General features: G+C 39.6%; 1 protein-coding gene across 6 annotated transcripts in view; it reads left to right on the top strand.

Moving 5' to 3' along the window:
* The first annotated feature begins 640 nt into the window (after nucleotides 1-640).
* Nucleotides 641-14,499, top strand: part of dlec1 (DLEC1 cilia and flagella associated protein) — a 36,661-nt gene continuing 22,802 nt past the window's right edge. For all 6 annotated transcript variants that reach the window (XM_018751524.2, XM_018751523.2, XM_018751522.2 and 3 more), the window contains exons 1-14: nucleotides 641-680; nucleotides 763-872; nucleotides 1,159-1,269; nucleotides 2,469-2,607; nucleotides 4,030-4,124; nucleotides 5,032-5,213; nucleotides 5,557-5,674; nucleotides 6,572-6,659; nucleotides 7,696-7,869; nucleotides 9,367-9,503; nucleotides 10,281-10,373; nucleotides 11,307-11,397; nucleotides 11,885-12,047; nucleotides 13,397-13,592. In XM_018751524.2, the coding sequence (XP_018607040.1) occupies nucleotides 783-872; nucleotides 1,159-1,269; nucleotides 2,469-2,607; nucleotides 4,030-4,124; nucleotides 5,032-5,213; nucleotides 5,557-5,674; nucleotides 6,572-6,659; nucleotides 7,696-7,869; nucleotides 9,367-9,503; nucleotides 10,281-10,373; nucleotides 11,307-11,397; nucleotides 11,885-12,047; nucleotides 13,397-13,592 (1,677 nt within the window). In that variant the 5' untranslated portion in view covers nucleotides 641-680; nucleotides 763-782. The remainder of the gene's footprint in view (nucleotides 681-762; nucleotides 873-1,158; nucleotides 1,270-2,468; nucleotides 2,608-4,029; nucleotides 4,125-5,031; nucleotides 5,214-5,556; nucleotides 5,675-6,571; nucleotides 6,660-7,695; nucleotides 7,870-9,366; nucleotides 9,504-10,280; nucleotides 10,374-11,306; nucleotides 11,398-11,884; nucleotides 12,048-13,396; nucleotides 13,593-14,499) is intronic.

The following is a 14,499-nucleotide window of genomic DNA, read 5'->3' as shown; positions in this document are numbered from 1 at the left end:
GGTATGAGAACAGACTCACTTGTACTTACCTAATCATGTTTAGGACTTACAAATTTTTAAAGATACACACATTTCCAAGTTTGCTTTTATATTTTTAATTGCATTTTCTTATAAAATGATGTCTCTATTCTAGAAAAACCTGCATTTCCACTTTCTGCCATGATTAATCTCAAGTAACACATGATTCTTAGGCTGTCTCACGCGCACGAAGCAGAACTCAACACTTCGAATGGTTGGTTGTGGAGGCAATGAATTTTTTATTTCCAGTCATTTCAGACTTTAAAATTTAATAGTACTTCATGTGAAGAACAGATTTAAATGCTGAGCCCTCAGGTGTTCAGGCGGAACCCACTCGAGATTCTCAATCAATGGACCAACTTTAAAGGGGATGTTGCGATGCGGCGGCTGCGCGATGCAGGACGAAAGAAGCTGCCAGCTTTTCGCAGACCGTTTCAAGGTGCCCTCAGGTGGGATGCAGGACGGCGCAAGCAGCGAAGAGGCCACGGAAGCAGGAGGGTTATATGCAGTGAGTAAATGTACTTGTGTTTCGCGATGTCAAAATCATCCGTATAATCGTCGGCAGAAAATCAAGTGGAAGCGCCTTTAAGAGGCTCGCGCTGACAGGTTTCCATAGCTACGGTTTGTGTACAGAAAAGGAGAAGTAGTTTGCGAAAGCTCAGGTGAAATAATAATAGAGAGAAAAAACAAACAATTTTGTACATATGTTTAGTTTCTGTGAGTAATTTCATATTTCGTATCCAGTTTCAGTTGCCATCATCATCATGTCTGAAGAGTCTCAGCCCGAAAGGCGAGTTCTTACTGTCTGCGGTCCTTCCCTGAACAGACACAGAGACGCTTCCGAGAACACACAGGTAGCGTGTCAGAGTGTAAATAATCGCGTTGATTTACTGTACTTTGTTTACTTTAATCTGCCCGTGTTTGTAGTAAGCGTGCAACTTACTAAGTTTGGAGCTTCGCTCTTGTAAATCAATCAGCTCCTCCTAACTGCCTGGCTCCATAGAATTCCGTTTCACCGCGGCGTTCGTTTCACATGATGATCTGATCTGTGTATGTTTGTGTGTATGACTATCGTACATGTGATAATGATGTGATCTGATATGATTATGTTTCCCGGTCTGTGTATTTTGTTCAAACAAGGACATATCGCATTTGCTGGCCAGTATCTTCAAAGACCTCTGTTACCTGGAGAGGGACATCCCGGCGGATGGTGCTGGGAACAAGTCCCGAAGAGGAGGTGTCAATGCGCAGGTGTTCAATCAATAGAGCCTTTGTTTGCCAGTGTGTGTATCATTTACACACGCTGGACACGTGCGTCTGCAACTGGTACTGTAGTGGTTAGCGCTGCTGTCTATGCTATGGACCCCAGAAATATTGTGGGTTTGAGTCTCACCTGCACCTGCACCTGCACCTGTACCCTTGAGCAAGGTGCTTAATCTGAAGTTAGTTGAGTATAAAAATAAATAAATTCGCAGTTGTATAAATGGGTGGATAATTGTAAGTTGCTCTGGTGAAAAATACCAGCTTGTGTGTGTCTGGACTGAATGTACTGTGGCGCACAGCGTCATGGGTTTGGATGGGGTGAAGAAGGAAGCAGATCCAGCATTTATTTCAAACGCTTATTTGAACACCGGCACACAGGGAAATAATGCTCTCGATCCGAGGACCCCGTTTCCTCCAGGACCTGCGCTTCTAGCCAGCCTCCCCAGGTTCTGCCTTCTCTTTCCCCGCAGGCAGACGTAGTCACCCCGTTATATTCCCCGTAAGTCACCAAAAGCTAACCAATTACAATTAACACATTTCCCGCTCAAACACAGTAACGGGGTTGTTACAGTACATTCTGTGTTGTGGCAGCAGGTCCAACCAGGTTACGCTCTGAATGGCTGCACTGTTACGTGACATAGTGGTTACATGGTGTAATGAGGTTATGTAACAGTAGGCCGTTCAAGCCCCAGACAGCAGTTTGACTGAAACTGTAGGAAGAACAAAGCTCTTGAATGACATCATCAAACAAATTTCTTTTTGTGCTATGTTGTTGCTATGGACACTGCAAGAATGTAATGTTATCACTCAAAACCAAGCAATTTGTTTCTGGTACTGCTTGGGGCTGGGGAGTCAGTACTAGTTGTAGTAATCAGTACTAGTGTGATACTTCCTACAAGTTAATGTACAATTTAAAACAGTTTGCATGTGTGGTTAAAGATTTTTCTTAAGGATTTTCTTAAAAATTATGCTTATACATCCTTATTTGAATCCTCTTTGCCCATGCATTGCATTAAACCTTTTCATCTGAAACTCAGTCTGTAATTGGAAAACTGAATAAGTGGGATCTACCCACCTGCTGAAGCAAATGTAACTCAATTTACGTAAAATTTCATTTAAAGAAAAGTCTGCTGAGCTGCAAGTTAATTATAATGAAGACCTTTTCATGGGTTAATGTCTATATTCAGGTCAAGTCAGAATACAGGAGGGAGATGAGAGATGAAGACATGGAAAAACACATCATCCGTCCTCCACCCACAGAGCAGTACACTCGTACCGGGGTACTGAATGAATTAGGAGAGACTTATCAGCGGAGCCCACATCCAGGTACACAACTTACCATTTCTGCAAGGTGTATTTGCAGTGCTTGAGTGAATGCTCTAAACTCGGTTGTTCTTCACCAAATATAATATAAGTGTTCGAATAATTGGAAAATAAAACTATGACATGTCTGTATGGTTTATATGAAACTATGTGGCTTTTTTTAAAAGGTGCCAGCAAAACCATACAAATGTGATAAAGGGAATGTAACTAATCCTGTTATGGTGTGCAGGGCTGGCAGGGAAAGAAAGATATTAGAGTGAATGTTTTGGCATTTAAGGGGTTGTGAAAGCATATCATGCATTTTATGTACTACACTTAGAATCTGGTTTGTGTCACCGTTGGAAAGAAAACACTTTTTACTTACTCCCTGTTAAAAAAATGGAATACATGACCTAGAGCTTAAAGCTGTACGAAACATGAACGGTGAGCCATTTAGATACAAATTTGGAATGTTTGATATTACACCACTTGCCGTCGTAACATTATGATCTTGCTGCACTCTCATTTGGTAAGGCTTGTCAGAAGGATATCAACAATATAATTTGGTTACTAAGTGCATGCAGGGCTGCAGGCTTTAGTTGTGAATGTTTTGGCATCAGAGGGGGTGCGGTGGCGCAGTGGCGCAGTGGGTTGGACCGGGTCCTGCTCTCTGGTGGGTCTGGGGTTCGAGTCCTGCTTGGGGTGCCTTGTGGTGGACTGGCGTCCCATTCTGGGTGTGTCCCCTCCCCCTCCGGCCTTATGCCCTGTGTTACCGGGTAGGCTCTGGTTCCCTGTGACCCCGTATGGGACAAGTGGTTCTGAATCTGTGTGTGTGTGTGTGTGTGTGTGTATTTTGGCATCAACCAAGATGCTGAAATCTTTGCGGCTGAACCACTCAGCCTCGCATGCACTTAGTAAGCAAAGTAACACTTGGGGGCTACCTTTCTTTCCTTTATTTCTAATGAGAATAATTATAATCTTAACACGTGACTCAATCTTCACTCACTGTTATGCTTTAGTTCTCAAATCTTGCAAATGTACAAATATGGAAATAGTAAATAGAGAAATATACCACTCTTCCACTGTTGTTCTTGTAAAATGAAGATCATTCAAGTCTTGGTTTAGTACATTTTTCGTACATTTATGCGGGGTGTGCATGGATTTCTTAGAAAGCACAATTTGATATGAGGACCATATTAATACTGACCTTGTGTTTTTTTTGTTCCCAGGCATAGTTTAAAAGTTGTATGTTTTGAGTTGCAGTTCATGTTGCAGTTCAGAGATTATTTGTTAATTTAGTATTATCAGATGTGTAGTTTTTTCATCACTGAGAACTGTTAGAAAATGTAAGAAAATCTCATCAATTAAACAATCAAACAATTGCTCAAAATAATTGCATCTGCAGCCAGCCTCAGAATGATGACAGTACCCTAATCCTGCTCCCAGACAGGACCATACCAAGCATACCGGAATTTGGGGAAAGCTTGAAAATGCCACCTCCTCCAGAGTTGAGCACCCTATGTAAGAACGCACCCAAAGAAGTGAGTCTTCTTATTATTAATCAAAATCAGTATCATATCTCTGTGTATTTATGGTGGCATTCTGTACAAGTTTAATTTTTCAGATTTTTATGTCTGCAGAGATTGCTCAGATTCATGTTCCTTTATTTACAGGGTAAGTCAAACATCTGGAACTGCACAAATATCTTTGACTCCTACTGTTGGATTGATCTAATCAATAGCCTTTGCTCAAAATGGACAGTACATTGAACACATTCTGTGAAATGGTCTGTTTCTGCCTTTGTCAGTCTTAGCTTTGTTGCTTAATGTCTGCATTGAGACAGGTCATGTTTCATAACCAGTAAAGACAGCAAAAAATGGAATTCACCACTGGATGTCTTTCAAAATTTAAAACATGATAACAGTGGTCACATTTCCATTTGGAATTATTGAGTTGCATTGAGTCACACCTATTGGTCTAATGTAAAATCAGTTAGATCAGTCCAACATTAGGCATCTTTAAAATATTTGAGTGGTTCCAGACTTTTGACTTATCCTGTAGTTTAATGCTCTTTGCACTGTGGTGTGTACATTTTGCATTTGTGTATGACTCAGTTAGCACACGTGCACTCACCTCACTATGATAAGCATAGTTTCAATGTAAGTATAAAGTAAATGAGTAAAACTTTTGATAAACTATCTTCATCTTTTGACAAATGAAAGCAAACACACAAGAAGGAAAAATGACATACAGTAGTAGTTGAACTATTTTGGCTCATTGGTCTGATAAAGCAATCTTCCTTCAGGTCCGCGATGGAGCATTTTAAAAAATGTGTTTTGTCACATTCTGTATGTTTCATGTGATCTAGAGCTAATTTTCATGAGAAACTGAAATGTCCACTTACTGCTGTCTCTATAACTTTGGGCTGGGCTTGGGTGATACATACAGGTGTTCAGACCAGCACAGTTCCCAAAGCTCAGCGAGAGTCTCCTGACCCGAGAGAATGCTACAGCGCACAAGTTCATGGAGCAACGCGACTTTCTGAACAGCCATTACTTCCTGCCCTCTTTGACCTGCTCTTGGGGCCAGTCGCTCATCACACCCAGGAAGAAAGTTCAGGTTAAGGAGAGGTGTGTTTCTTAAGCGGTGCCATTTTATTCTGCGTAGCTATTCAGTTTGTACTTGACTGTCTGCCAATACATTCCAAACCCAACTTGCCTTTATTTTAGTCAAATAGTATAATGTAGCTGAATATTAAGCACATTATGGCATAATGCAAATTCTAAATGTATTGTTTGGATGGCACAAACAGGGCTTTCAACTTTTAAAACCTATTTGTCTGTTTACATTTGCCATACACTACAAGAATATTTCAATGTTCTGTTCAGTGGGCAAAGGAGCAAATGAGTGGTATTTTTATTTTTCAGCTTGGACCATACCATCTGAGTCAACAGAGCTTTTTTCTTTTTGCAGTGTGAAGATAAAACCTATGCATTTAACACACAGCATTATGAATGAACCTGTTCCCGTCTTTCTGGCCAATCCAGCCTTCGTCTTGTTCTCAGATTACAAAGTGGGACAGGTGTATGAGGTACACTCTTATTATGTTTACACAATTAGAATTCACTGTGCAGCTCTTCCTTTAGCTCATATATGTATGAATAGAATGCTTTTTATCAACCATCATAGCATTAACGACATTACTGGGTTACACGTGATGTAGTTAGCTGCCTGACTGAATGTTTTTCAATTCAATTCAATTTATTTTTATAGAGCGCTCTTCTCACGCAGTGACACAGAGAGCTTTAACACAGGCACACACACACACACACACACACACTAAGGCAAAAAAAAAAAACAAACAAATAGATCATATAAGAAACAAAGAACACAGTTGACTAATGACTACCATAATCCAGTACTTCTGTAGAGCTATAATTATGACTACTGGCCACAGAGGAAAGGAACAAAAACTCCCAATTAAAAGTTAAAGGAGAAAAAAAGGGGTCCAAGAGCCAGTGGTTGCCCACCCCTCCTGGGCATTTTAGATTTAGTAACAATTTTACATTATTATTATTATTATTATTATTATTATTATTATTATTATTATCAAGGGGGGCGCGGTGGCGCTGTGGGTTGGACCGGGTCCTGCTTTCCAGTGGGTCTGGGGTTCGTGTCCCGCTTGGGGTGCCTTGCGGCGGACTGGCGTCCCGTCCTGGGTGTGTCCCCTCCGGCCTTACGCCCTGTGTTGCCGGGTAGGCTCCGGCTCCCCGCGACCCCGCATAGGACAAGTGGTTCAGAAAATGTGTGTATGTGTGTGTATTATTGTTGTTGTTGTTGTTGTTGTTGTTATTATTATTATTATTATTATTATTATTATTATTATTATTATTCACACACACTAGTTGTAATGATGTGTATTTGAATAACCAGCCCTTACCCCAATCACCTGTATACCCTGAACTGATCTACACTGGATTTTTTTTAGTGTGCAGTGCAGCTGCAGAACATGACAGCCTCCAGCCATCATGTACGGGTCATCCCCCCTGCCACACCGCACTTCTCCATCACCCTGGGTGAGTGATCTCCTGCCATCATTTTCAGTATCAAGATCTTGTCCGCAATAAATGAGTTTTTATTGTTAATGATTTTTTAAAGAAAAAATTCTTTAATCATGGAAAAGCCTTTATGCAACTACTCCTGTGATGTTTACTGGTTCATATGATGGAATGAGACAAATTGATTCATATGTGTGCATCGACATGTCCCGTTCTGGTGATGTAATGCACTGTATGGGTTTAAATATTTGTTTTTCAGTTATTTTTTTATTTCCCATATTTGATTAAGGTTTACAGCTCCTATTATACTGAGCATTATGAAACTTCAGTTTGGTTCCTTTAATCCCTTGAACAGCTTTTTCATTCTCAGTGAAATTTTCAAACATGATTGTTTGAGAGGAAGTTTTTTCAAAAGAAAAGAAGAATAAAAGAAAAATTTTGGCATTAAAACTAGCAGTTCTTTTCTGTTTTTCTTAAAATTTAGTTTGATGTTGCATTCTGATTCCTGCTTTTGTCGCCCAAAACTTTGTTTTTACAGCTTTGGTTATAAGCAATTCACTAACAAACCAAACACATAATCACATAATAATCCAAAGCATCAAGAAAAGCTGTATATAGGAAGACTGCATGAAGTAGAAATGTCTCATATATATTATCAGTAAAAAGTATGAGAATCCTTGCTCTTTTGCAGCAACTCCAGAAATGTAGGACATTTCTCAGTGGTTTGCTTGGAATCTTCTATTCATTTTATACAATTATTGCATAGGTTTCCTGGGTGCACTCAAATGTCAGAAGTTATATTGATTAAATGTACTAAATGCAGAGCTGATTGCTTTTGGTTAGGTATATATGATTGCACAGTTTTTCATAAAATAGATCCATTCTGAATTTTCTCTCAGTTCCTAAATATGCCAGATTATGCCAGTATTTGTTTCTTTGCTCTTTTGCCTTTGTTCAGCGCTCTGTGTCACAATGTGACAAGAGCACTCTCTAAAAATAAATTGAATTAAAAATTGAATTGAATGTATTAAATGCCAATAATGTTTTGTTCCAGGTAAGTTCCCAGGTGAGGGGGGTATGGTTGCTCCTGGCATGAGCTGCCAATACAAAGTGTACTTTACTCCTGACTCTCTGAGCAACTTTGAAGACATTCTCTTGGTAGAGACTCTGGCCCCATACCCCCTCATTGTTCCCATTGAGGCCTGGCGACCTCCTCCTATACTGACTCGTGAGTTACACCATCTTTTTTCCATTCCAAACATACTTGTTTTGCCAGAAAACTTTTCATACTTAATACACTCATCTATTGTTATCTGTACCTAATTTGTTTCTGAGAAAGGCCTTATAGCAAAAATAACAGATAGCGGATGCAATTATTAAATGAATTAATTTTGAAAAATTCTGATTTGTTTAAATTTGTGTAATTTGTAATCAAGAACAATAACTTTCTGGAGTTAGAAGAATTCAGCTGGTTGTGTGTTTGAGCAGATGTTTGATATACTTTCCATGCTTTTCAGCAAAGTTGTTGAGCCTGCTATAACTTCATGAAATGGGGTTAAGCGCTTTCCAGACACATTACAAGTTAGTGCATGGATGTACAGTGCTGTTTGAAAGTATGTGGACCTTATAGGGATAGTCATTATTCTTGTATAAAATATTAAAATACAATTGCAAAATCTAAATGTTAAATCTTAAACTTATAAAATGTTTATCATTTATACACCTCATTCTACTTATCTACTATGTACAGTAGGTACTTAGTTCATTTACAGGGGTTTTACATCTACACTACTACCATTTTTCTGCTACATGTACAATTTCCTCTAAAGCAACAGTTGGAATTGGTAATTACAAACCTATTATGTCTCATGAGAAAGACCTCTTCTGATTAAAAAATGGTTTTGCGGTAAAACTAAGGGATACAAGGGGTTCACATACTTTCATGCAGCACTATATGCATGGGAGGTTGGGCAGATGATGGCACAGGTGGTTGGCACTACAGTGTAGTGTATTCAAGGGAGACTGTCAAGCATATGCTAAAACATTAACATTGTATCGGAGGATGTTGAACATGTTGAAATGTGCATGATAAATTGCTTTACAGTGTGACCAGGGATCCTTAAGTCTGGTTTATTTTAATGGACAGCAGAGTAATGCAGACCACTGAAAAAATAAATATAAGGAGGACAGAAAAAGAGATAACATATTGCTGAGTGGGACAAGTAAGCCACGCTGGCAGCTGAGGGGAGGAAAATAAAAACTTCTAGTCACAACAAGCGGGAGAAAAATAATCTTATGGGGGTCCAGGTATCAGTGGCTACAGACCATGTGGGTGATGACACCCTCTGTCCTGTGCTTTTATCCTACCCATGTTTCCCCCTCTGCAGGGGGGGACAACATCACGCATAAACAAAAAAACTGGTCACCATTTGCCCTGTATCATAGCAGCATGGAGTTGGCAGGGTCAGTGTCTGCAGTTCTGGAAGCTCATAGCCTCAATCTGTTTTATATTTGCATGCAGATATACTCTTGCTCTGAGGAAACTCTCATGGATGTCAACCTAATTGTTTTTTGTGTTTTTGTGAAGCTCCATTTCAATAAAATAAGAGCTGTGATTAGGGGTATATATTTAAAATATGAAAATGACACATGTTCTGTCTTTGCATCGTTAAACTGCAATGTGTGTAATTTGCTTTGGATCAAATGTCTCTGACTGACTTTTCAGTGGCCAGGATTTTAGACTGTGGATACTGTTTGGTGGGTGGAGTAAAGATTGTGGAATTCCAATGCCGCAATGAGGGTCTCAGCAATGGGACTTTTTGCATCATACCAAAGAAGTTGTGGCCAGCCTCAAATTTTCGGGTAAAAAAAGTTGTATACATTTCCACCTGAGTTATCAAAAGTATGTCCAAACAGGTATTTTTTACACAGCACATGACACACACTAACACACCATATTTTTAAGCTGAGGTGTATTGACCAGTGAGTGTTACATTTCCAACTAATTATTCTTAAGGTATACAAATTCTTAATATGACACTTTCTAGTTTGAGCCCCACTGCAGATTTTCGGTTTAGTGTCCTCTGGTTAAGGCACTTTCCTTTCATTACTCTGTTAGAAATACCCAGATGTGTAAATGGGTCCAATGCTGTAAGTTTCTTCGGATAAAAAAAAAAAAAAACAGCTAAACAACAAATTAGTGACATATAACTTGTGTCTTTTAATTTCATTTCTCATGTATCCTATTATGTTGAAAATCTCAGCGAGTCAAATATCACAAAATGTTTTGGTGTTTTTATTGTCATTGTCATCCATAAAAATATTTTTATTTAGGTATTTTTAATGAATTTTTGATATTTTTTGTCCAGTAACAACTGAACCCCTTCAGAATGGGAATTTTCCTAATGGTGTCATGTTTTTATTTAAGATCATTATGGGACTAATGGATGTATTTGTTTGTTAATACTGTAAATAACCAAATATACAACAAAAAAAAAATGTGAAATCTGTTTTTCGTATTCAATCACTGTGATTTTTTTGCTTCACAGCTGAATTAGAATATGTAATGCTTCAGTTGAGCTGAACAAGAAGCTGACCGGTGCTCAATTATAGGGTATCATTTCTGATTTGTCCTTACAGTCTGTGGTGATCTCCAGCTACACAGAGCAGCCGCCATTCAGAATCAGTCCCTCGCTCTTTGACCTGCTGCCTGGCGAAGCTACAGTGTTGGAGGTTTGTCACCATGTAGCAGTTTTACAATTACGTGTTAAAAATTGTGCTGTTTTAATAGCCGTTGTGCATTTTTTGCATAGTTGAAATAACACCTCAGTCAAAGTCTGTCAAGTCCAGTAAAATGTACCTGGTGTATCAGTGGTTAGAACCATCACCTGTAATCTAAGGACCCAAGAGCAAATCCCTGCTTCTGGCGTAGTGCCTTTGAGCAAATTACTTATAGATGGTCCTTGACTTATGATGGGATTCAGATCAAAATTGTTGTAGGTGGCAAACCCCCTAATACTGTTATATAAGCCATAAACATAAACACTTTAAACAACTGACACCAACCACCACCAACATAAATGAATGGTATGCTGTATAATAGGACTTTCTTAAATTTTTTCACTAATTTCACATATGTTTACATTGAAATAATACTAATATTACTAATAGTTAATAATAATACTAATACTAATTTTTCACTTTTTCTTTTTCCTTTCTGAACCGCCAGAATACTGACATTTTTGTTTGCTAGCCATTTTGAAAAAGGCAATTGACTCAATAAGAAATACTTAAATACAGTGCTGTGGCCAGCGGATGTTGTATTACAGCAGACCGAACAGTCATTGTTGGGCTTTATGACCAAAAGTTGCAACGCAGAAATAATATAATGAGGTTGATGGGATGGCTGTTATAAGTACAGGTTGTCGTAATTCACATGTTAAGGACTACAGTAAATGTACTCTTAATTGCTCCAGTAAATGTTGCCGAGCTGTATAAATGAGTAAATAATTGAATGCTTTAAAGAAATTTGTCAGCTAAATGAAATAATGGTAATAATAGTAATAATAGTAGTAATAATAATCATCATTTCTGTTTAAAACCATTACTAACATGTATTTATACTTTAAGGAATTAATAGTGGTTTATGTTCCCTTTTTTCTCCAGGTGGCTTTTTTCCCAGCAATGCCTAAGAGCTTTGTTGAAGTTTTCAGCATAGTGTGTGACAACTGTCAAGTGAAAGACATCACTATTCAAGGTATGATTTTTGCTTCCCATAAAAACTTTTGTTATTTTTTTCTGTTTCTTTTATCTGTAATTTAGCCCCTCAATAGATTTAAATGTAGGTTTTGAATGAATTTTAAACATTGTAATGCTAACCTTTTTCGGGATAAATGATAGTTTTAGTGTTGGGTCTTATTTGAGGTTCATTTTACATTAATACTTTTTATAGCTGGGAAGCCTAACAGGTCGCATTGTTACTGGAAGCAGTGCTGCCTGTTCATCTCTGTGCGTTCGTCTCAGTGTTCGTGTAAAAAAATGAATAAACGAATTGAGATGTTGAGCTGCTTAAATCACAGTTTTCATGTTCCTTCAGGTACGTCTCCATAAAAAAATGGAGTACGTTTTGAGTCAGAAGTCTTCTTTTAATTCTTCGTCTTTCCACTTGGGACAGCTTTCGGAAAGCACTAAGGTGAAGCTGAGCTGTGTTTAGAACAGAACTTAATTTACATGTGTGTTTTTAGGCATAGGAGAAATTGTGACCCTCGAGTTGGTTTCTGTGAGTGATGGAGAGGACTACCATCTGCCTGGGGAGATTTGTGACATGAGAGTGGACCACCTTGTTCGCTTTGGTCTCACCAACCCTTACTGTATGCTGCAGAAGCGACTGGTCATCAGGAATAATGCGTGAGGCTCATCCCTTCGTCTTCCCATAGACACTTCATGGCTAAGCACATTTTAGTTCCACCACAGTACAGAATATATCCTTTCTAAAATTCATCTTTTCTAAATTATGTAAATCAGCTTGAGTGGGGGTGCGGTGGCGCAGTGGGTTGGACCACAGTCCTGCTTTCCGGTGGGTCTTGGGTTCGAGTCCCGCTTGGGGTGCCTTGTGATGGACTGGCGTCCCGTCCTGGGTGTGTCCCCTTCCCCTTACGCCCTGTGTTGCCGGGTAGGCTCCGGTTCTCCGCGACCCCGTATGGGACAAGCGGTTCTGAAAATGTGTGTGTGTGTGTGTGTGTGTAAATCAGCTTTTCTGTTCTATATGACCACATTTACTGAAGCTTTTTTCGCTCTGTAATTTATTTATTTTTTTACATTTACGAGTGAAATAAATGGAATTTAAAAAAAAAGAAAAAATGTGTAAATGTTTGTATCTTCAAAAATTTGTTAGTCAGGTGTTTGTGAGAAGAAAAAATTAAAATTCATAGTTAAAGAAAGATTTAATGTTTATGGACTTGGTGCACATTGTCTCAGTGCAATGGAAAAAATGATTAGCATATTGTTATGAATCTAATTTAATTAATTTGTTAATTTGGTTTGAGATAAAACAAGAGATCTGGAAATTGACATAAAATGCAAATTCATCCCAATTGGCATCTGATCTGTAATAGTATACATGTTTGCTGGGTTGTTTCTGTGAAAGTCTTTGATTACATACTATAATAAATAAAGAAAAAAACACTGGATTAAATTCTGTAAAACTGCACCCCCCACTCTTCCCCTCTTCTTCTGCATCTCCTTTCCCTCCAGCTCCTTTACCCCCCTTTTTGTTTTTGCTGCTTTTTAAAGGCAGCAAGTAGAAACACAGGCTTTTTTTTTAACTCTGAAATTTTCACAACAGCAATTTTAGAACATAGAATGATGGCAAAAATACACACACACACACACATTTTCAGAACCGCTTGTCCTATACGGGGTCACGGGGAACCGGAGCCTACCCGGCAACACAGGACGTAAGGCCGGAGGGGGAGGGGACACACCCAGGACGGGACGCCAGTCCGTCGCAAGGCACCCCAAGTGGGACTCGAACCTCAGACCCACTGGAGAGCAAGACCTGGTCCAACCCACCGTGCCACCGCACCCCCCATGGCAAAAATACTTATGAATAAATGAACTGGGAGATTTGCATCTTTGAAAATTCAACAGTAGAATATTCATAACAGGATTCCCACGAATAGTTGCTTTTTCATAGTAACAGTATCAAATGTACAGAGTAGTTGGATGTGTTTTCACTTTATGTCCCTTTCTTTCAGTCACCTGGAGCTGCCATTCTGCTGGGAAGTCATGCAGCCCACCTTAGAAAGACACTTATTAAGTGAAGAACAATTAAAAACCCCACATTTTGAGTACTGTGTCACCACTGACAGTGCATTTGATGTCAGTCCACGAGAAGGTTTGCTGCAGCCCCACCAGGACCATGAGTTTCTGCTCAGCTATTGTCCCCTAGAGGTAGGTGTGTGTGTGTGTGTGTGTGTGTGTGTGTGTGTGTGTGTGTGTGTGTGTGTGTGTGTGTGTGTGTGTGTGTGTGTGACCATGACGCATATTCTTTGATAGGGTCCTGTTCACAGATCATTGATGTTATTAGATGTCTTGTAGCTAAAATGAAGGCATTAGTCTGAGTTGCCTTGAATTCTGCTGTGTTTTCTTTAATTAAATTGAATTAAGATGTATTTAAGAGGGGGTGCAGTGGCGCAGTGGCGCAGTGGGTTGGACCGGGTCCTGCTCTCCGGTGGGTCTGGGGTTCGAGTCCTGCTTGGGGTGCCTTGTGACGGACTGGCATCCCGTCCTGGGTGTGACCCCTCCCCCTCCAGCCTTGTGCCCAGTGTTGCTGTGTTAGGCTCTGGCTCCCCGCGACCCTGTATGGGACAAGTGGTTCAGACGGTGTGCGTGTGTGCGTGTGTGTGTGTGTAAAAAATGTATTTAGTAGTCATCTTACTCTTTGATGTTCACAAAACAGGTAAAAATGTTGTTCTTCTTTCAAGTTACACAGTAGTGAACACTGAAATTGTTCTGTAAAAAGAGTAAAAGCAACTACATTGTTTCTGTAAAAACACACACACACACTGTCTGAAACCACTTGTCCCAAGCGGAGTCTCTGCGAACCGGAGCCTAACCCGGCAACACAGGGCACAAGGCTGGAGGGGGAGGGGACACACCCAGGACGGGACGCCAGTCTGTCACAAAGCACCCCAAACAGGAGTCAAACCCCACACCTGCCAGAGAGCAGGACCTTGCCAAATCCAGTGCACCGCTACACCCCCTCCTCAACACTCAAACAACTACATTAAATTATTTTGTTGACTTTTCTGAGTAAAAAGTTATTTGGCACATGAAGAGATAGGTATATCTTATCTAT

Source organism: Scleropages formosus, chromosome 7 (genome assembly GCF_900964775.1).
Source record: "Scleropages formosus chromosome 7, fSclFor1.1, whole genome shotgun sequence".
Lineage (NCBI taxonomy): Eukaryota > Metazoa > Chordata > Actinopteri > Osteoglossiformes > Osteoglossidae > Scleropages > Scleropages formosus.
The sequence above is the reverse complement of the archived record's forward strand: the minus strand, read 5'-3'. Positions and strand labels throughout refer to the sequence as shown.